The 21,582-nt window shown below is 35.4% G+C and overlaps 1 protein-coding gene across 6 annotated transcripts in view; it reads left to right on the top strand.

The window, feature by feature from the left end:
• Positions 1-21,582, top strand: part of TTC7B (tetratricopeptide repeat domain 7B) — a 95,163-nt gene that overhangs the window by 61,176 nt on the left and 12,405 nt on the right. For all 6 annotated transcript variants that reach the window (XM_026712992.2, XM_087922088.1, XM_087922087.1 and 3 more), the window contains one exon: positions 6,512-6,714. In XM_026712992.2, the coding sequence (XP_026568777.1) occupies positions 6,512-6,714 (203 nt within the window). The remainder of the gene's footprint in view (positions 1-6,511; positions 6,715-21,582) is intronic.

Genomic DNA, 21,582 nt, shown 5'->3' with positions numbered 1-21,582 from the left:
TATTAGGTGTTATAAATTTAAAATTAATGTCTATATTGTAAAATATTTTAGTAGATTGTGGATTTAATGCTGGATTCATGTATTCAAATTATGTTAATCATGGGAGGAGTAGAATTATCAAAACATGTATATCTTTCTTTCGAAAAGCCAGTATTATAACATGAGATATTTCATAATACATGTACACCGTGGTTTGATTCCTTAGCTGAAGCATAAAAGGATTAGCTTATCATATATATATATATATATATATATATATATATAATGATTTTTTTAAAATTCAAGATTAAAAGATAAAGATTGTATCAAATTGAACAGCAAGCAAATTTAATAAATAAATAAACGGAAAAAGAAAAAAGCTCAAGAAAGAAAAAGTACAGGAAAAAAGTAAGAAAGAAAAAGAATGACATGATTTTCTTTGGTATAGATATGAATAAAGAAAATAGCATCTAAGATTAACATATTTAATTTTTCTAGCATTTAATATATTGTCATCAATTTAGGAGAGCATATTAACAACAACAACAACCAAAGAAAATTTATCATATTTGTTATTTAACTCTTATTTCTGCTGTCATTGTGCTCAATAAAGAAAACAACCAGATACTATCATCATCATCTAGTGAACTTGTAGGTCACCTAACTCTCATTGACACTAGGCAGCTCACATGAGTGACAGTTCTCTCTTTGTAATGGACAATAGGATTTTTCTGTCAGGGGTATCAAACTGACAGCCGGAAGGCCGTATGCATTACATGCAGGCCACGCCCACCCAGCTCCACAAATGGGAAAATGTCATGAAATGTCATGTGACAGCAACATGACACCGCAAGTTTCACACCCGTGCTCTAAGTCAACTTTTCCCAGTGTAGCCCTCCATTTAAAAAAAAATCTGCATATTGGAGAAGTCTGTATCTAGATACCTAAACCTACATATATATAGGCAATATATTTTCAAAAAGGCTTGGTGACTCAAAGCATCAAATAGCTCTTCTTGAGCCCCTCCTGATCCCTGTAATTGTTCTTGCATCAACTTTGAGTAAACTGGAAGTCCTATTGTGGCATAATAGAAATAATTAGATAGGAGAGGAGAGCTTAAACTACTCCTCTGCGAAGCTCACAGGTTCACCTTGAGCTGATCACTAATATTGTTGCTAAGATTCTAGAAATATACTAGTCAAAGAGAGGATTAACAGGAGGATCAAATCGATGTTTCACCCTCAGAAACCTACAATATTGTGACATCAAATTCAATGGTAAGCTATATATGTAAGGGTTATGTATGAACATTTAAGTCATGACCACTGCTGTAGTGTCATAAAGTCATTGCTATATACTCTATGAAATCCTGGGAGGAAAAAGAAGACTATGGAGTCCTTATTGCTCTCTGCACTTCGTTAGTTGTTTGAAAGAAGAAGAATTTGTTAAAAAGAAATGGGAGCATTCAGTTCTTTTAGGAAATCAGATTCCTTCAGTAGAAAGTAAGAAAGCTTATTTTCTCCAGCATTAACTTTCCTGAGCTCCTGAAAAAATCATCAGTTCCATGGAATATTCAACTTGTTCCAGCACTTTATAAAATAAACATTTCCCAAAAGATTCAGAGAAGTAGAGATTCTATGCTTATAATGAACCAGGAATTACTTTACTGACAGTCAGTTTCTGGTCACTGACAATCACCAACCAGCAAGTAAAACCCCTTTGCATTGTATCTTTGTCCAGAGTGATTAATCCAGGAGAGAAACAAACAGAAAACCTGTTTGCAAAGAGGCAAAAGGACAAGTATCATTTTTAAAAGATCCTTAAAAATATTTTAAATATAGGTATTCCTTATGACCACAATTGAGCTCAAAATTTCTGTTAGTGTAAGACATTTGTTACGTACGTTTTGCCCCATTTTATTACCTTTCTTGCTGTAGTTGTTGTGGATCACTGCAGTGGATAAGTTAGTCACCCGATTATTAAGTGAATCGGGCTTCTCTGTTGACTTTGTCAAAAGGTTCCAAATGTTGATCACATGACTCCGGAGCACAGCAATGGTCATAAGTATGAACCAGTTGCCAAGCATCTGAATTTTGACCAGTGATCACGGGGATGCAACAAAGGTTGTAACTGTGAAAAATGATCATAAGCCACTTTTTTCAGTGCCATTGTAACTTTGAATGGTCACGAAATGAACTGTTGTAAGTCAAGGACTACCTGCACTAATCTTCCTTTGATATTCTAGATTCCATTAAAAAAGCCCCACTCCATGACAATTGTTCCATCTCATCTCCCACTCAGTTACAAATATATGTTGCTCTGTATCCTGTCACATTTATTTTGACTTTGAAAGTTTATTCTTGACTAACATATTTAAAGATACAGCACAGTTATACCTGAGTAATAAATTATACAGAATATGAAATCTGTCATTTGTTTTCCAAACATTTTAATATTTATCTTAAAGCAGAATTTGATAGTACTGACATCATGCTAGTCAGGAGTTTATATGGTATTCCAGATATAATTATCTGTCAGTAGCTGTTATTATTACACAGTGGAATCAAAAGATGGCAAGTGAGGTGACTCCATTCATGTTAGATTAATTCACAAGAAAAGTGGTCAAAGCAGAACCCAAAGAGCTGAAGAAGCTTCTTGGATGAGAAGCGAAACTTGTTCAAAGAAAAACCAGAAAGTCCAGTTGCCTCTTGAAAAAGCACCTTTGGGGGTGCTCTGTCTACTCTTCATATTTATTCCAGTTATCTAAAATATATCTATTTACCTCAAGAAAGTTAGTAGGCTTAAATTTTGAAAAGCAAAAAAAAGGGATGGGACAAGATGGGCAGGACAAGGAGAAGAGAGTGAGTCTGACTACATTAAGGACTATCTGGCAATAAGAGTGGCAAAATACCAGTAGCTGTTCTTTTGCCCACATCTAGAGTGTCTTGGTCTCTGTTGAGTAGGGAGTGCCCCTTAGAATTATTGTTAGGCCATTGTAAGGATTATTTAGGCTGTCTGGCAGATGGTCACTCAGATTTGCTGTACCTTAGATTCTGGTGAAACAGGCTGAGGCTTGCTTGATACCATGATCTGGCATAAGTTTGAGCCAGTGACTCTTAAGGAGGTGGACAGAATTCTCTGCTGTCAGCTCAGGCACCTCTTTACTGGATCCAGGTCTCTCCTAGGTCATGAAAGAAATGAAGGAGATGACCCATGGTTGGGTCCATGCTGTGATAGAGAGGATGATGCATCCTCTTCTCAAGAGGCTGTCCTTGGATGCAAAAATCTTCAATAATTATCAACTAGCAATTAGTTTCCAATCTTCTCTTTCTGGGCAGGTTGTTGAAAAGGTAGTTAGTTGCAGCTGATGAAAATCCTACAAGAAATAGCTTATCTGGACAGATTTCTGTTAGGTTTCAGTATTAGGATTTAATACTGATATAGCTTTGATTATACTTGTAACAAACTGGCAGAGCATGGGGATATCCATGCCATATGGAACATACTACACTGGGATCTTAGTAGTGCATCTATCTTTGTGCTTCTTGAGCTCTTGGTGGCTTTCAATGCTTCTGAGCCAGCTTTGTGGGTTGGAGATCCGGGGAGACCATTTTACTGCAGTTCTCTTCTTTCTCCAGGGACTGTTTCAATTGATGTTGGTGGTTGGAGAGAAATTGCTTCCCAGGTCCCCTTTTGGTGGAGTACCTCAAGATTCTACTCTCTCTCCTCTACTTTTCAACATCTAATGAAACTGTTAGGTCATCTGCCAGTTTGTATTCAGTATCATCAGTATGCCCAATGTATGATGGTGATATCCAATAATGATACTCAATTGTGTATTGCAATTCTTGGCCAGCCAAGTTAGAATTTCAAGGTTCTACCCCTCAACAGTGTAGGAGGCTATGAAGTTTTTGATGGGGAGGATCTGTCTCCAATTTGATCATCCAAAATCTAATGCTGTGGGTATTTGGGCTGTCCAGATCTAAGGATATTTCATCTCTGGACTTGTATGTGGTGGAACTTCCCATTCCTGAGTACTGTGCAATTTAGGGCAGATGTGCAAAGCAGGTGGCCAGGAAGGCCTTTGCACAGTTTTATTTGGTGTGCCAAAGATACTCCATTTCCTATATAAAGAGCTGTTCAGACTGTCACTTGTCCCCTAGTCACCTCACAGCTTGACTACCACAATGTAGTCTACCTGAGGCTGACCTGCCCAGAAGCTTCAACTGATCCAGAATGCAGCAATGCAGGCAGTCTTTCTATGTCCATATAACATTTTGCTATGTGAGCTGCTCTGGGTTGCTAGTGTATTACCAGATGCAATTCAAATTGTTGATTGCTATCTATAAAGCCCTATATGGCTTATGGTCTACTTACTCCAGGGATTGCCTGTTTCCCACAGTATCTGTCTGGCTGATCCAGTCTGGCAGTTTGGTGCTGTTTGGATGTCATCTATTGGGTTTCCAAAAGTGTGTCTTTTCTGTAGCAGCACTTTCCCCCTGAGATTCCAACCTTACTGGTGTTTTGAAGGGCCTTGAAGAACCTGGTTCTTGGCCCAGGCTACTGACGAAAAAGAGTGAGGCCCTTTTCTTATTTTTCTTTGTTCCTATCTGGGTTTGTTACATCTGCCATCTTTGTTCCTTTGTATTGCTTTCTTGCTTTTAAATGTTTTTAACAATTTTGTAGACCACCCAGAGAAGGTCTGACTCCTGACCCATCAGGAATCAGGCAAGAGATAAATAATAACCATAATAATTGCTGTGTTGTTATTGGTAATATTAGTAACACCTGCTTAGGTTGACAACATAGAGAAGATGGGTCCAAAAATTCAGTAGTGCTGGGACAAGACCAACATCTGTTGAAGTACAGTCATAAGTATTGAAATCCGAGAGTGTTGTACATATTTTTTACATTGTAGAAGGAAAACATTGATAGGAAATAAAAACAGTTTCTAATATCCCTAAAAATTAACAGCACTACAATAAAATGTGGATATAATTCAAACTGGGTTAAAAAAAATTGGCTGTTTTTATTGCACATTTGTATTTTATGTATTTATTGTAATGGCTGCATAGAAGTTTTTCTTTTAGGCTTCATCCATTTTCATATATGTGTTTTAAAAGGTCATCACACATTTTGTTAACATTATTTTTACAAGCTGGGATCTTTAAAAACTAGTGTAGTAATATCTGAGGAATTACATGCAGTTGTAAAAAAATGTGATGTGCCCTTTGAGCAATCAACATGCGTACCCCACTCCATAGCAAAACCTTTTTTTTTTATCTCTATACCCTGAACAGCATTGAAAAATAATTTTACTAAAAACAAAGCTAAAGATTTCAGAATATGAATACTGCATATATAAAAGAAATACAGTTGCTATATAATGCTTTCAAATGTTAACATCAGATCTTAAATAAAAATATCACTCCCTATTTTCAGCTATTCCTTTCATTATTTTATCGGAGTGTGATGACCGCTAATTCTACTTGGATGACCGCTAATTCTACTTTAATTTCAATGAATTAAATTACTCTGCAGTAATGTGTCCAATATATCGTAGAGTATTTTTTATGATTTTTTTTTAAAGATACCAGAGCCAGAATTGAACTGACCTCCAATCAAAATTAGATATCAAAACTTGTAGTTCTGTTTTTATTGCTTCGACATGATCAAATATATAACTAGAGAGATTGATTGGGCCCCTCTAAGTGATTGACTGTTATAAACTATGTGTTTGGGAGTTGTGTTTCTTTTAACTTCTATAATATTTATTTTCTCTTTCTTCCAGTAAACAATTTAAAAACTAATAAAAACATTACTATGGAGCATACCTCTAACAGATTAAGTAAATTTTTAGATTACTTGATGAAAAATATTTTATTTAAAGACCATTAACTAAAATAAGACTAGTATCTGGGATTTGGTTATTTATTTTATCCAGTTCATTTTCAAGGAGGCAAGAATGAATAAGAAGTATATATTATGGTAGAAATAAAAAATGTGCATGCTTTTTTAAATTAAAGGAAGAGAGGACTTTGAAGGTGGCAAAAGAACAATAAATTAAGAAGTAAAAGATTCTAGAGGAAAAATCCTTCCATGGTGTATGATGTCAAGTTAGACAACGCTTTTTGCAGTATTTCCTAGTTTCAGGCTATGTCAAAATGCTGGAGTCCCATAGCATGTTATTTGGGACTCCTGGTTATTTAATACATGTTTTAAAGTGCTGCAAGAAAATTTACTTTTGATACTAATAGTAATCGTAAGATTACAGTTTCTTTACAGATACAGGCATGTTTTATAAAAAAATGGCGGGGGGCCTATCATTCAATGAGGAAAGGAGTAATGGTAGATCAATCATAAAAAGAGTGGGCAAACATGTTTTCCCATATCCTAGAATGGCTTCTTGCCTATGACTGCTTTTTTTTACTGGAAGTAGTTTTCTGGAAAGCTGAGTGAAAGCAAGATAAAAGGCATTTATACTTGTGGGAAATTGTTCATTCTTTTTTCTTTCTCTGCTTCCTGTTTCCAGCTGAAGTATACATAGGAATTAGAAAACCTGCAGAAGCCACTGCTTGTACTCAGGAAGCTGCTAACCTCTTTCCTATGTCTCACAATGTTCTCTACATGAGAGGTCAAGTGGCAGAACTTCGGGGAAATACTGATGAAGCCAAGCGTTGGTATGAAGAGGCCTTATCTATTAGCCCTACACATGTCAAAAGTATGCAAAGATTGGTAAGTTCAGTTCATGCAGCATAATGTAAAAAAATAGATTTATTGCTTAAAATACTATAGGAATATCATTATCAATTTAATAATTAGAATATATTCGACAACTGAACAAATATATGTGGGATAAATTCTGTTATCATGAACTCTTGAGCCATCTGATCTGCAGTAGTGCTAATAACATTTAGAAAAGGAGAGAAAAATAGTTTTTTAAAATATGGTGATCTATCTTATTAGTGCTATGAAAATAGAGAAAATATGTTATATATTTGAAATAAAATAATAATATTCTGTAGGCAATGGGCCCAGTGTTGTAAGACTGCAGCAATTGTAAATTGTTCATTAATATATTCACTTAATATTCATTTAGTGTAGTGTACTGTAGTGTTCTGTTCTGTTCTATTCATTGGGTATTTATTTTATCATATTGAAATCAATCAACTGAAATCAGAATAAAATACTAGCATGCCAACCATGGGTTTAATTTCATGATCCTATAAATTGCTGTGATATTCTCTATGTTGTCTATATTCTATATTTCCCATGTGTTTATAATTTCTTTTAAGAGTACATTATGAGTATGCTTGCTTTAGCTTGATGCCGGTTCATTTTCATAATGCATTTTCAAAAATCTGTGAAAAATTTAGGAGGTCTTATAGTTATTACTTTATTTGTTTGCTTAGCACAGATGAGATGGGACATCTCATTGCATGATTTCTTCTCATTCCAAATAGTAATAATTTCTATCTAGCCATCGGTGTATCTGCATTCTTATATGTATGCACTTCCTCTCTGCTGGCAGCTCAGCAGAAGGATTGTCTCTGTATGCACATACAGAATTAGGAACAGCCTTGCAAAAGGATGCCTAAGCTGTCCTAAGCTCAGGACTGCTTTAGTATTGTAGGAATGCTTTGCCAGTGCAAATGCTTTATGAAATGTCTTTTCCAAATGCTTTGCACAACCCAATGAAATATGCTATTAACTTCTTTTCTAGCTGGACCTTCAGTCAACGTACAAAACTTCTTAGATAACTTCTTGGTATTTTTTAAAAGTTTCAAGAAAAATCTCAGAATAAGTAAAGCAATATTAAATTAGTGTTTAATAATACTTTTTGTTTTTCTTTATGTGCATTGGTTATAAACTTAATGGTATCCCATTATATCAGCGTGCCTATGACAGCATCAATTTATAGAACAACCTTCCTCAACCTTGACAACTTTAAGCTGTGTGGACTTTGACTCCTAGAAAGATGCCTGGGGAATTGTGGCAGTTGAAATCCACATGACTTAAAGTTAAGGTTGGGAAATATGGTTTAGAATGAGATTTGTTTTAAAAAATAATTTGGCCATCATTCAGTCTATTTTAACAATCTTTCAGCCTATTTTGATCCTTTGTCTTACCTTTAGAGGATGTTGAAAGGCTTTTTTTAACAGAATAAGACAGTTGGAAGGAACCTTGGACATATTCTAATCCAACCCCCTGCTCAAGCAGGAGATACTATAGCAGTGGTCGCTAACTGTGCCAAAAATTGTGCATGTGCTTGCATGCTTGCGCTCGTGTGCCAGCAGCCAGAAGGCAATGCGCCCCCCCACACCCTATGCATGTGCACTCAATACACAGCCACCCGCCCGCTGCCACCCCATTACCTGCACTGTACCTCACCGCTGATTTTCAGCCGGTTTGTGGCCTTTTTTGGCCTCCCAGAGGCTTGAGGAAGGCTTCTGCAGGCTTTGCAGGCCGAAAACTAGCCCCGTTTCATCACTTCTGGTATTTTCGGAAAAACAGGAGGTGATGAAACGGGGCTAGTTTTTGGCCTGCAAACCCTGCAGAAGACTGCAGAAGCTTTCCTCAAGCCTTTGGAAGGCTGAAAAAGGCCTCAAAACAGCTGAATATCAGCCGTGAGTTGCGCACATACGCAGTGAGGTAAGTTTACCTGCAGCTCGCATGCCAGCACAAATGGCCATAGGTTCACCATCACGGTACTGTATCATTCCAGACAAGCAACTGTCCAGTCTCTTCTTAAAAGCCTGTGATGGAGCACCCAGAATTTCTGAAGGCAAGCCATCCCACTAGTTAATTGTTCTCAACTGTTCAGAAATTTATCCTTAGTTCTTAGTACTTTTCTCCCTGATTAGTTTCCATCTATTGTTTCTTGACTTGCCTTTTGGTTGATCTCTTCTGTGTGGCAACCCCTAAGATATTGGAACACTGCTGTCATGTCACTAGACTAGACAAAGATATAAAGAGGGGTCCTTGGTGCTCCTGTGAACTTGCTGGTTTTCTTGCAGACGTTTCATTACCCAAACCATGTAACATCATCAGTGCTAGTAAGGAGTGCTCTTTGCTGTTAGTTTATATTCTGGTGGCTCTTGCCTGTCAGTGTTGGTGGAAGTGGTCAGAGATTCTTTGGTTGGGTTGTTTATTGTTGGCTCTTTGCAGTTTCTTGATTGTTGGTCTGAAGTTAACCTTGGAGTTACTCTATACCAGGGGTCTCCAACCTTGGCGACTTTAAGCTCTATACTGATCTGGGTGCTGATTGCTGGTGAAAGGTGCTTAGGGGGTTTTTTTGGTTCTCTTTTGGGCTGGTGGATTGTCTCTTTTGCATAATCTATAGATGTTGTTAAAGATATAGCCTTTATATATGAAGAGTATACCTTTATATATAAATATATAATATTTTAGATAGTGTGTGTGTGTGTGTGTGTGTGTGTGTGTGTGTGTGTGTGTAAAATATATAAGATATAAAGAGAAAAAAAACTGGACTTTTCAAAGATAGGTTGAAAAAAAACCAGGATCTTCAGAAATTTATCTCAGAAAAGCTTGTCTTCTTTTTGCACTTCCATCCCAAAATCTTCTGATAATTTCCCCCAATTTGTCAAACACTTTCAAATTGTTTAGCAGTGTTATAGTTAATGAAACACTGTTCCGTAAGCATAGAATTAGAAGAACAGTGTGGGAACGAGAGTAAGGATTGTATCCTTGATAATATGTCTGTGTTATAATTCACATTCTCTACTGTGGGGAGAGAAAATTACTTCATTACAAAATTATCCTTTGGTAGTTAAGTTAATAATATTAGACTTATTATATGTTGATCTGTCCAACATAATTTTGTTGTGTTAAAACTTCATTTCAGAATGCTTATTCAAAGTAAACCTGTAGTGCATAGAGCTCAATGGAAGAATTATAATCCTCCACTTTATCTGACTTCTTTATTCAAAATGAAAAGCTTGTTTCCTCAAAGGCTTCTGTAAATTATTCAGAGATGTTTTTCCTCATACATTCCTGAGGGAACGTATAAGACAAAAAAATACAAAGGAATAGAGGATACAGGGAAGTATTTTTATGTTACCTTTCTGGCTTTTCAAGATAATTAAACACATTGATGAATGCCAAAGGGTGCCTTGTAAAGAAGGTAGGCGTTGTACCCGAAGTAGTACATTTCATTAAATAAAGGCTGCATATTACAATGTCTTTCTTTTCCAATTGAATTCACTTGAAATAAAGGGCCTCGACATGCACACTGCATTCCCCCAGAGACTTTCTGATTTTCATAAAGGGTAGAAGTTCTTGTTCAACAGGAAATAGACAAGGAAAAAATTTCCTTAAAGCTGAAGGTGCTTCTAGTTTTTACTGTAGTGTCCCAAGATAATTTTTCAGGTACTGGCCTGAAAATATCAGCTCCTATACCACCCAAATTGTTAGATTTTTAAAATAATAGAGATAGAAGGCTGGCATGCATGAAAACAAAATATCAGTGCCAAATATCATCTGACTTTCCAAAATGCTTCTGAACCCGTTAGCTTAGTGAGTCCTGTGCTTAGTTTGTAGCCTGTCCAGAAAAATGATAGGAATAGTGATTGGTAAGGAGAGGGTAGTGGGTCACATTTTAATAAAATAATTATTTAATGTTTAAGCTTATATATTCCATGGTAGTTGTTCCCTGAATGCTTAAGGTTCTGAGCAGCCATTGTGTAAGAGTATCTAGAAATTTGTGTAGAGCAGTTTGCAAGATGATAGTGGGAATAAAACCAGAATCACCACACAAGGCCTTCAGATAGACACATATTTGGATCCATGTTCTTTAGAAAAAACAGTAAACATAGGTACTGAGTCATTGAATGTCAAATTGCATAAATATAAATAAATATATATAAATATTTATTGGTTTAGTATGCTAAAGACACATACTATAGGAATAGCGAGCCTCCAGTCATGACAGGATCACTATGGAGGCTTTGTCACTTCACAGACATTTATTTTCATTCATTCATTCAAAATATTTGTATAGCATCATAATCTGGGTGGCTCTCAAAAAGTAGTAAAAACAAGACTACATCAAGAGGCTTTTAGCAGTGTTCTTACTATGAAAGTAGAATATTATTTCTCTCAAATCTGTCAAATCAGCTGATTTAAAAAGTATAATCTATCCATTATGTAGATTGTTTATTGACAATGAAACAGACTGCTGGGCCCTAAGGACTGAATGGAATCACTGAGCAAAATATATCTTTATGTACTACTATGTGCATCTTCCTGTAATTAAACATCTGGGATAGACAGAGTAATGAGGCTTGCTAACTTACAGAATGGTAATCAGGGCTGAAGAAGGTCATGCAGTCTTTCTTCAACTTCTATCTAGCCTTTTCTATAGAAATGCTTAATGCCTTTAGCAAGAAATGGACAAGAAGTTCTTATATTTTACTTGAGAGGCAGTGTAGAGATCAAGATCATGATTTCTATCCTGACTTAGGCAGGGAGTCAGCTGGATGATCTTGAGCCAGTCACTCATTTTCAACCTTAGGAAGAAGGCAAATGACAAACCATCACTGAAATTTTGCCATGAAAACTGCAAGGACTAGTCTAGATGGTCATCAGGAATCAGCACCTGAAGCAAAGGCACAAAAGAACCCCCCAGATTTTCATGTAACATGTTTTGTTCCTAAGCTGTTGCTTTCCCAATTTATTAAAATGGATGCTAATGTGTCTTTCATTCATTGTTTATATAATCAATATCTCTCCTGTAGGTAGTTTCTAATATAACATTAACTGTGGCCTGTGGTGAATAATACTATATTTCTCTTTCTATTTGAATAAACGTATCCTTTTCACTGAAAACATGCCTTGGGGCTCCTGAAGGAGGAGGAGAAGATATACTTCTTCTGCAGTAGTAATTAGAAGTGATGATTTTAATTGATAATAAATTGAATAAATACAATTAATCTCACTTGGGCAAAAATGTATCTTCAAACCAATTTAAGGTCCTTATTCTTATTTTCACTTGGCTGCCCCAATGTTTTTTGACATCTGTGACCTACTAGCTTGCTCAATAATTTGTTGGACTCATTTCATGTGCTTGATTTAACAAATAGAAACCTTCAACGTATGTTGCCATATTTACCAAATTCACACATTTACTAATGAATCAGAAATTAAATTTTCAGAGTCACAATAAAGTAATGAAATCAGTTCACTAATGCAGACAAAGACATTGTTTTATTTTACCATGAATACAAAATATAAAAATCTTTGGCTTAGAACTCCGTATCTTAGATGGACATATTATTGGTGGTGATGGAAAACATCAAATATAGGGAGTTAATTTGCTAAGTCAGTGGTGCTCTTGGGATGCTGATCAGACAGAGCATGGGAGATTTTATGCAACTGATTAATTTTGTTTTAGCAGTAGCACAAGATTTAAAAAACAGTTTTAGAGCAACTTTGGATAAAAGGAAGAAATGAATGTAATATAAATTGTCCAGAATTTAATTAACCACATCTCTTGATTGGTTAGGGATATTTGTCAGTATTTAGCAGACATAGTCTGTTTTTAACCACATTTTTAGCTCACTGCCTTTAGTATTTTTATGTCTGTTATAAAGAGACATTTTCATTATCCTTCCCCACTTTGCCATCCCTCTTTCCTAACTAACTAACTAACTAACTAACTAACTAACTAACTAACTGGTTCTGTAAAGCCTTTGATTCAGTGGTACACAGCAAACTACTCCTAAAACTAAAATCTTATGGTATCTCTGGACACCTGCATAACTGGATAGAAGCATTTCTGTCAAACATACAAAAAATGGTCAAAATTGGAAGTGTCCTATCAAATTCTGTACCTGACAACAGTGGTGTCCCCCAAGGCAGTGTTCTAGGACCAACTCTTTTCATACTCTACATAAATGACCTCTGTGATCATATTAAGAGCAACTACGTTCTCTTCGCTGATGATGTAAAGCTATTCAACACCACAGACAATACTGCTACCCTTCAAAAAGACCTCGACTATGTATCAGAATGGACAAACAAATGGCAACTTCAAATCTCAACAAATAAATGCTCTGTCTTACATATTGGCAAAAAAAATCAGAAAATAAAATACAGGCTGAATAGTCAAGACTTTGTTGATGATCCAAACTCTGTAAAGGACCTTGGAATACTCATCTCTAATGATCTAAGTACTAGAGCCCACTGTTACTACATAGTCAAAAAGGTGTTAAGAGTTGTTAACCTAATCTTACGTAGCTTTTTCTCTGGTAATATTACACTACTAACTAGAGCATACAAAAAATTTGCTAGACCAATACTCGAATACAGCTCATCAATCTGGAAACCACATTATGTATCTGATATTAACACAGTTGAGAAAGTCCAGAAATATTTCACAAGAAGAGTTCTCCACTCCTCTACTCATTGCAGAGTACCTTATGCCACCAGACTTGAAATTCTAGACCTAGAAAACCTGGAACTACGCCGCCTTCGGTGCGATCTAAGTATAGTATATAAAATCATACATTGCAATGTCCTACCTGTCAGTGAATACTTCAGCTTCAACCATAACAATACAAGAGCAAACAGTAGATACAAACTCAAGGTTAACCGCACCAAACTTGATTGTAGGAAATACGACTTCAGCAACAGAGTGGTCAATGTCTGGAATACTCTACCTGACTCTGTGGTTTCTTCCCCAAACCCCAAAAACTTTAACCTTAGACTGTCTACTATTGACCTCACCCCTTTCCTAAGAGGTCTGTAGGGGGCGTGCATAATCGCACCAATGTGTCTATCCCTATCTTATTGTTTCCTTTATTTATTTTTTATTTTTCTTATATGTATCCATGTATTCATAACTATGTTTTTACTTATACCTATTATCTTGTAAGCAATTGACAAACCAAATAAATAAAATATATGGGAAGAAGAGGAAGGATGAAGCGTACACACAGTCCATTTCATTTATTAATATCTGAGTCAATATTCTTAGTCTGCTGAAAAGAATTAATGACTGAACAATTGCAACCCAGTAGAGTTCCTTGTTTTGACCATCCAAGTGTTCAGAGACATTGGGATCAAATCTAAAGCCTCTTCACTGAGAATAGCATAGTAATGCATGCCATCCTGTCGAAAATGCAGTACAAGTAGTCCTCAATTTACAACCACAGTTGAGCCCAAAAATTCTGTTGGTAAGCAAGATAGTTGTTAAGGGAGTTTTGCTCTATTGTATTAGCTTTCTTGCCATTGTAGTTAAGTGAATCACTGCATGATTCACTTGTTAAGTTAGTAACATAGTTGTTAAGTGAATCTGGATTGGCCATTGTTTTTGCTTGTCAGAAGGTCGCAAAACATGACCCTGGCACACTGCCACTGTCATAAGTATATGCCAGTTAACAAGTGCCCAAATTTTAATCATGTGACCGTGAGGATGCTGTAATAGTCATAAGTGTGAAAAATGGTCATAAATCACCTTTTTCAGTGCCGTTTGGACTACCTGCATAAATTTGCAACAACACTTAGCTTTCATCTCTGGTTATGTTTGTATGTTATCTGTGAATATATAGATACATAAAACACTCACATTTTAAACATTCTAAAGTAAATATTTAAAGTACAGTTTATCACATTTTCCCGATAAGATTTGGATTCTCTAAATAATGAATGATTCAGTTCTTATTTTAAATAGCAGTAGTTGAAAGTAAGCAATCTAAAAATGAGGGGGAAACCACCTGGAGACACAATGTGCATTGCAAATCCCTTAAGTTGAGGTATTTGTTCTAAACAAAGACATCATTCTTATTAATGTCCACTGATCTTTTTCTCAACAGTGCTCAACTAATACCATGAATTTATTATCTTCTTTTAATCAAATGGACAAAGCTACTGCAAAAAGATTCCCAGCTTTTGGGAAGTAGTGGTATTTTTTTAAATGGTCCTTAAATCTAAAATGCTGCATGGCAACTCATGTAACTTCTCTTTCCATGTATTGTGTCCATTGTATGGTATCTTTGGAAAAACCTTTTTGCATTGCTGATCAGTTTCATGGTCATTTGAACAGAAGCAATTTTATGCTAATCTATTCCTGTATATGAAATAAAAATGATTTACAGCACTAATGAAATAACACAGAAAGTGGGACAATTAATTGGATTATTTGGATTTATTGAATTGATTGAATAATATCAAACTCTATGTCAGCTCATTGTAAAAGCCTCTTATTGAGGCTTACCTGATTTCTATTATGGATTACAATTAACTTTTGATGTTTTATAATATGTATATTAAATGCTCCATTTCATACATCATTGTGCTGTCTAAATAAAGAGAGATTTAAGAAATCTAACTAATTCCATGTAACACAAAAATGCTTAATTTTTATTTTATTTATTACATTTTGGGTGGCTTAATGCAAAATACTTCCTTCTTTATATCAGTACCAGTCTTTGCATTCCAAATTAATTTAACTTTTAAAATTCTTAATGTTACACAAATATATATAATCATTTGATGAAGCAATTTTAGTCATCTGGCATTAATTATGTAATCACACTTTAGAAGTCTAAATAGTAATGCTATTTTTATCATAAATAGAGGCAGCATTAGTGGTATTTTTCAAAAAGTTTATATATAATTTTCTTATACTGCATTCTGAATTTTTGCTATGAATGTAATTGCAATATTTGGATAGCCTTGTAAAATATTTATCTTACATCTTGTGCTTTGCTAAAGCATGTTATCATCTTTACAATATTATATGTCAGCCAGAATCCAAAATTAGTGAAATAATTATTTAGTTTAATTTTTCTCATGACTATACCTTGACCCTGTAATGCAAGCTGATTCATTGAACAAATTTATATCTCCTCCCAACTCACATGAAGTTGACCCTGGGAGGCTTACAACATTAAAATTTACAACATAAAACTCATAAAACCCTACTCCCATGGCAGCAGCAACACAGTAAAAGCACAGTAAAACTGTGATTGGCTCCACCTCCATAAGAGAACATGTAAACAGATAGACAAATGAATAACAATAATAATTTCAAGAAAAGGAAGTACATGGTAACGATATGTACGAATAGATGATGGAAATGTATGATAATATTATATGGAGAAGGCCATTTTTCATGGTTCCATTAATATACATCCCTAATAGATGGGATTGGCAACAGTTCCTTTGTATCCTTCTGAAGACTGGCAAAGATTCTGACTATATGTTTACAGTTAAAAGCACAATCCAGTATTCTAGATAGCAAACTTCTATTTATATAAAGGGACTTACACACTTTTAATCAGTTTCTACTTCCAAGACTCCCCGCACCTCACCCTTCTGTGCATGTGCACACAATTCCCCCCCCGCCGCATGCCGCCCTGCCTCTGCACATGCATGCCCGTCTCTCACGTGTTTCCCCCCACGCATGCATGGGAGATACTCAATAGTCAGCTGGGGAACACACACGTGCACAGTGGGGCTCTTCCAGGCAACCTCTCGCATACCAGCAGAAGTGGCTTTGCGTGCCACTTCTGGCACCCATGCCATAGATTCGCCATCACGGCACTATACTGTAGAATTCAATATAGTTACTGCTCTGGGATATATGCTGTTTTTCAGCCTATTTATCCTTGTTTTTATTATCCTGTACTGTCTGTCAGATGGTAATAGTTAAAAAAAGGATGCCCAGGATGAGATGGATCTTTAAGAATGTTTTGAATTTTCTTAAGCCAGAGGGAGCTATAAAACTCTACCAAAGAAAGGAGAGGGCAGCCAATGATCCTCTGGCCAAAGATGTTAACCCTCTACAGCGCTGTCCTATCTGCCACTGTGCAATTGGCAATTCAAACATAGGTGCAATAAGTTAAAATACTCTCTATGGTGTTGTTTCCTGAGAAGTCTCAGGTAGTATAATCTCTTCTGGACTCTTTTGACCAGTGCTGCAATATGAGTGCCCCAAGTCAGGTCCTCTTTTATGATAACACCCAGAAGCTTAAAACTGGCCACTTGCTCCACTCAGTCTCCATTGATAAACAAGAGCTGGATGTCTGATCTATTCCTTCTATAGTCCACTATACGCTCCTTGATCTTATTGGTGTTAAGGACCAAGTTATTGTTTCCACACCGCGAAAACAACCGGTCCACTTCCTCTCAATAGGCAGATTCATCCTCCCACTCTGGAGATGAGTCCCACCACTGTTGTATGATCTGCAAATTTAATAATAGTATTACTTGATAACAATTTATAAATTGCATTAAATCAAAGTAGACAAGCACAACTGAGTTAGCCACTTTTTGATTCATGAATGCCCCACTCTAAGAACCGGTGTAGCATAATATACACGAACATAATTGAACTACAAAAGATAAATACAGTAGCTAATTTTGTTTTTATACAGCAAATGAGTTGGAGCTGTAAGTACCTATGAAATAAATTATTGTTAAAGTATTTTTGTTTAAGTATTGTTTAAGTATTAAGGCAAGCAGGAAGTAAAAAGTGAATAGAATTGTGTGACAGAAAAATTATGTAGATGTTGATCTAGGAGGACCACTTTCTTTTACGTCTGTCACATGTTTGCTTCCATTGTTCCAATCTCAAAGCATGAACATTATTACTTAAAATGTAAATTGCCATGTAATGAATTATTTAGTTAATTGTAGCAGTAGCTGTCAACTTGTAGATTACTCATAATTCAGAAGGATATTACAAATCATCTACAGTGGAAAATCAGAAGATACTGATCCTCTTCATTCAAAGTCTTAAGATATTGGAGGCATTTGTTTATTTAAAAATTTGTTTTTTAAAATAAAATATGGAGATTTTACAATCAGCATTATAAGAATTACACTTGATATGGCATCCTAGACCTCAAGCTGCTGACCTTAGCTAATGTGGCGATCCATACAGTAGATAATTTTCAGTTACATTTTTTGTAGTCTACCTAATGGAAAAGATTGGGAGCAGACCTAGAATCAATGCACTAATTTTTAAGTGGGCCTGGTAAGCAGACCCATATATTTTATCTGTTGTCATAATTCATATATAACTTGAAAGAATCCATTTTCTTACATAAAAGAAATGGAAAACGGAAAAACCTTGCCATCCACCCACCTTGCTTCATTGCATTTGATTGTATTAAAGTGCTTTCCTAATCCAGGTCATTTGCCATTATTTGAAGTGCAAATCCAGTCATAGTATCTTAGAATTGCAGGCCATTTAAACCATCAAGTTTACCCCCAGCTCATTATAAGTATGAATTAAAGTCACCCAAACAGATGGCTCTCTGGCCTCTGCTGGAATATATCCATTGAAGAGCTGCTTACAGTCTCCACAGTTAATTGGTTTCTCCATTCTTACAGTTAGGAAGCTTTTTCTAATGCTTCAGTTGAAATCTGTCTTCCTTTCATTTAAATCCATTATTGTGCCCCTTGAACAGAGGAGGAGCAGGTCTTGATTTTCCATGTGAACTTTTCAGGTATTTGAAGTATTGTCATTTCCTCAAAGCTAAATCTTTCTGATCCCTTCATCTCCTTCATAGGAATTTTTAGGTCTCCTGTTCTTCACATTTATTCCAGGTTTTTTTTTTAAATCTGGGTGCTAAGAATTGGGTATTCAAGACAAATACAACATTTATTGATTAAATTATGTCCCATCCTTACTTTTCACATCCCAAGATGGAGTACATAATGTACACTCCTCCTGTTTTCTCCACAGTAACAACCCTGTGAAGTGGCTTGGGTTGAGAGAGAGGAACTGGCCTGTAGCCACCTAGGCAGCTTTCATGCTATAATTCACTCTCTCCTAGTTTATTTTTCATAATTATTACTGAACTAGAAATGCCTGCCCACTATTTTTCATTTTTCTTTCTTGTGTGAAAAGCTTTGCTGTTCTCTATTAACTGATAACAAACAAAAAGGAAGGAAAATAACTTCCATTTAATATGAATTTATTTTAATTGTGTCACTCATATCTTTGATGAAATCATTGCATTTATTAGCAAGTTTTTTTCAGACAATATTTTACAGAACACATACTTTCATGAATTGTAGAAATAATTATCAGTGGTGCTACTGTATATAGTATGATATCTTTGCAACTAATAGTTATTTATTACATTTACTGTATATTCTTTTCACTATCCAAATGACTCTGGGTTTATTTTTTATTTTTTTTAAAGCAAGTTTTATTGATTTTAAAAACAAACAAACAAAACAAAACATCATTAAACATTGAAAGCATAAAACCTCTTTCCATTATAAATCTTTACAAGGCAGGTAACGCATTATTTTATATCACATACTTATAATTTATCTCATTTCCATGTAGACACGTAAATTCCCTTTAACAAATTTCATATTATTTCTCTTTATTCATTATTCAATCACATTTCTTTTCTAATTTAACTGCTATTCAATCATCACATTTATATTTTCCTCTGGCTTGTTTACAAATGTTCTCATCTGGTCTTCCTCCGAGATTTTATTAATTCTCAATTAAACACACACACATAAAACACAAAAACATAAAACTTTCTTTTAGAAAGTAACTTGGCCCCAGATTACCTCTTTTTGTATGGACTTCAATTAAATTCATGCTCTTCTTATATACCATTACCTATCTTGTTTACCATTCTATATCTGCTATATAACTCCTCTCCACTTTTCCCTCTTCTTAATTCTATTTTATATATTTCATCTTGCTTTAAGACAATATTTTTATATCTTTTGTCCATTTTTCCATTTACATCTATCTCATTCCTAATATAAAAAAAAATAATTTCCCCTGAAATCACTAATCAGAGTATGATGCCTTTCTATCATTCCCCTAAATTGAAGTTTGAAATAACACCTAAATCCCAATCTGATTCTGCTTAGTACATTCTACTATTTCAAAAACAAATACTACAATAATAAGTCTATAATAATCAACACATTAATCCATTAAACTCTATATTTAAACTAATATTTTAAACATTCCCTTTAATATTTTATTAAAACTTAAAATCATTCATTATTAAACATTTTAACATTGTACCTTAATATTTTAATCTTTTATTAAATCTTAGAGAGTTCTAATTATCTACTTATAATACAAATACAACTGTTACAATACTATCATATGTACTTTGCAGAATCCCTTTAAAAAAAAAAAAAAAGCCCATACATTACCCTTCGTCCCTAAAAAAAAATTTTCTTTTTCCCATCTTGTTTTATACCTTTGTAACTTTTTTCCCCCCTTTTCCCTTTCTTTCTTGGGCCACCTAGACTTTTTACCCCCTCCTCTCCAAACCTCTGCCTTCTTGGCTTCCCCTTTCTGTTGCATTCCTCTTTCCTTTTGCTTTCTGGCATTATATTGTTTTTGCATCTTATTTTTCTCTTTCATAAATATTTTTTTTATTTCTTAAGTCCTTCCTTTTTGTTCCTCTCTTTCTCCTTTCTTTCTTAATCACACCATTTAGTTCATTAAAAATGGCTTCTTCTTCCTCGGCTTCTTCCAGCTGTTGTTTAATTTGCTGATACATAGCAAGTGCCATATCTAGAAAACAAAGGGCTTCTCCCATAACGTCCTTGCCTTCTTTCCTTATTTTTAAATATTGTTTTTTTAGTTCATCGAGAGATAGAGCCATTATAAACCTTTTCTTCTTCTTTTTCTGTATCCTCTTCTTGTTTTAAGCCGATCAAATATTTCCAAACTTAAAACAAGTCCCAAAAGTCCCAAAATCCCAAAGTCATCAAACAGGCCAGGCAAAGTACAAACTTCTTCCTTTTACAATTTCTCTTCCAGGGGTAAAGTCAATTAGGGAAAAAAAACACCCAATCTATGTTTTGAATCTTTTTTGCAGTTAACTTCTAATCTCTTTATCTTCAAGGCATCTCCTCCAACAAAGTCTTAAAATAAATTTTTTTTCCAAACCTCTCCCACTTATAACAAAGGGCTTTAAGTTTTACCTTCTATTAGAAAGCAGATTTTCCATGTCCATTTGTTAGTTCCATAAGGGAGGGAGAGTAACTTTCCCTTTTCAACACTTTCCTTCGCTGCTGAAAACCTCAATTGGGAACATTGTATCGTCCCAAAAAAACCCTAATAATTTTCCAGGTACTAGATATGTCCTTAAGGTCCCGGTTCAGCCAAGAAAAAACTTTCATTTTAAAACTTCCTTCTTCTTCCTCCTGCGCATTCTTAATCCAGTTGCTGGCTTCTTCGTGGCGGCCATTAAGACCGCCGCTCTACCGCCTTGAGAAAAGGGGGTTATTGCCGGCTGGGGAGGGGGTCTGTGATACCCCTCAACCCCTGTCCGGATCCCCCCTATCTTCAGCTACCCCAACAGGGCAGCCTTATCCTCCAGATCCGTCAGGATCGGAGGCACCAAGACGGCTAGCACAGCAGGGATCGCGGAGAAACGCGAATCCCTGCTGTCACCGAAGCCGACAAACCGGAAGTCTCCATGACTCTGGGTTTATGTATATGTATCTACAGTGAATTATGTGACTACAATAAATGTATGTACAGTTAATTATGAGATTCAAACACTTGATCTTATCTGAGAAGATACGTTTAAAAATTATTTCAAAGTAGAAGAATTGGCCAAAATATGCTTGTTT

This window comes from Pseudonaja textilis, chromosome 1, assembly GCF_049901715.1.
Source record: "Pseudonaja textilis isolate UNSWEBS1 chromosome 1, rPseTex1.2, whole genome shotgun sequence".
Lineage (NCBI taxonomy): Eukaryota > Metazoa > Chordata > Lepidosauria > Squamata > Elapidae > Pseudonaja > Pseudonaja textilis.
The sequence above is the reverse complement of the archived record's forward strand: the minus strand, read 5'-3'. Positions and strand labels throughout refer to the sequence as shown.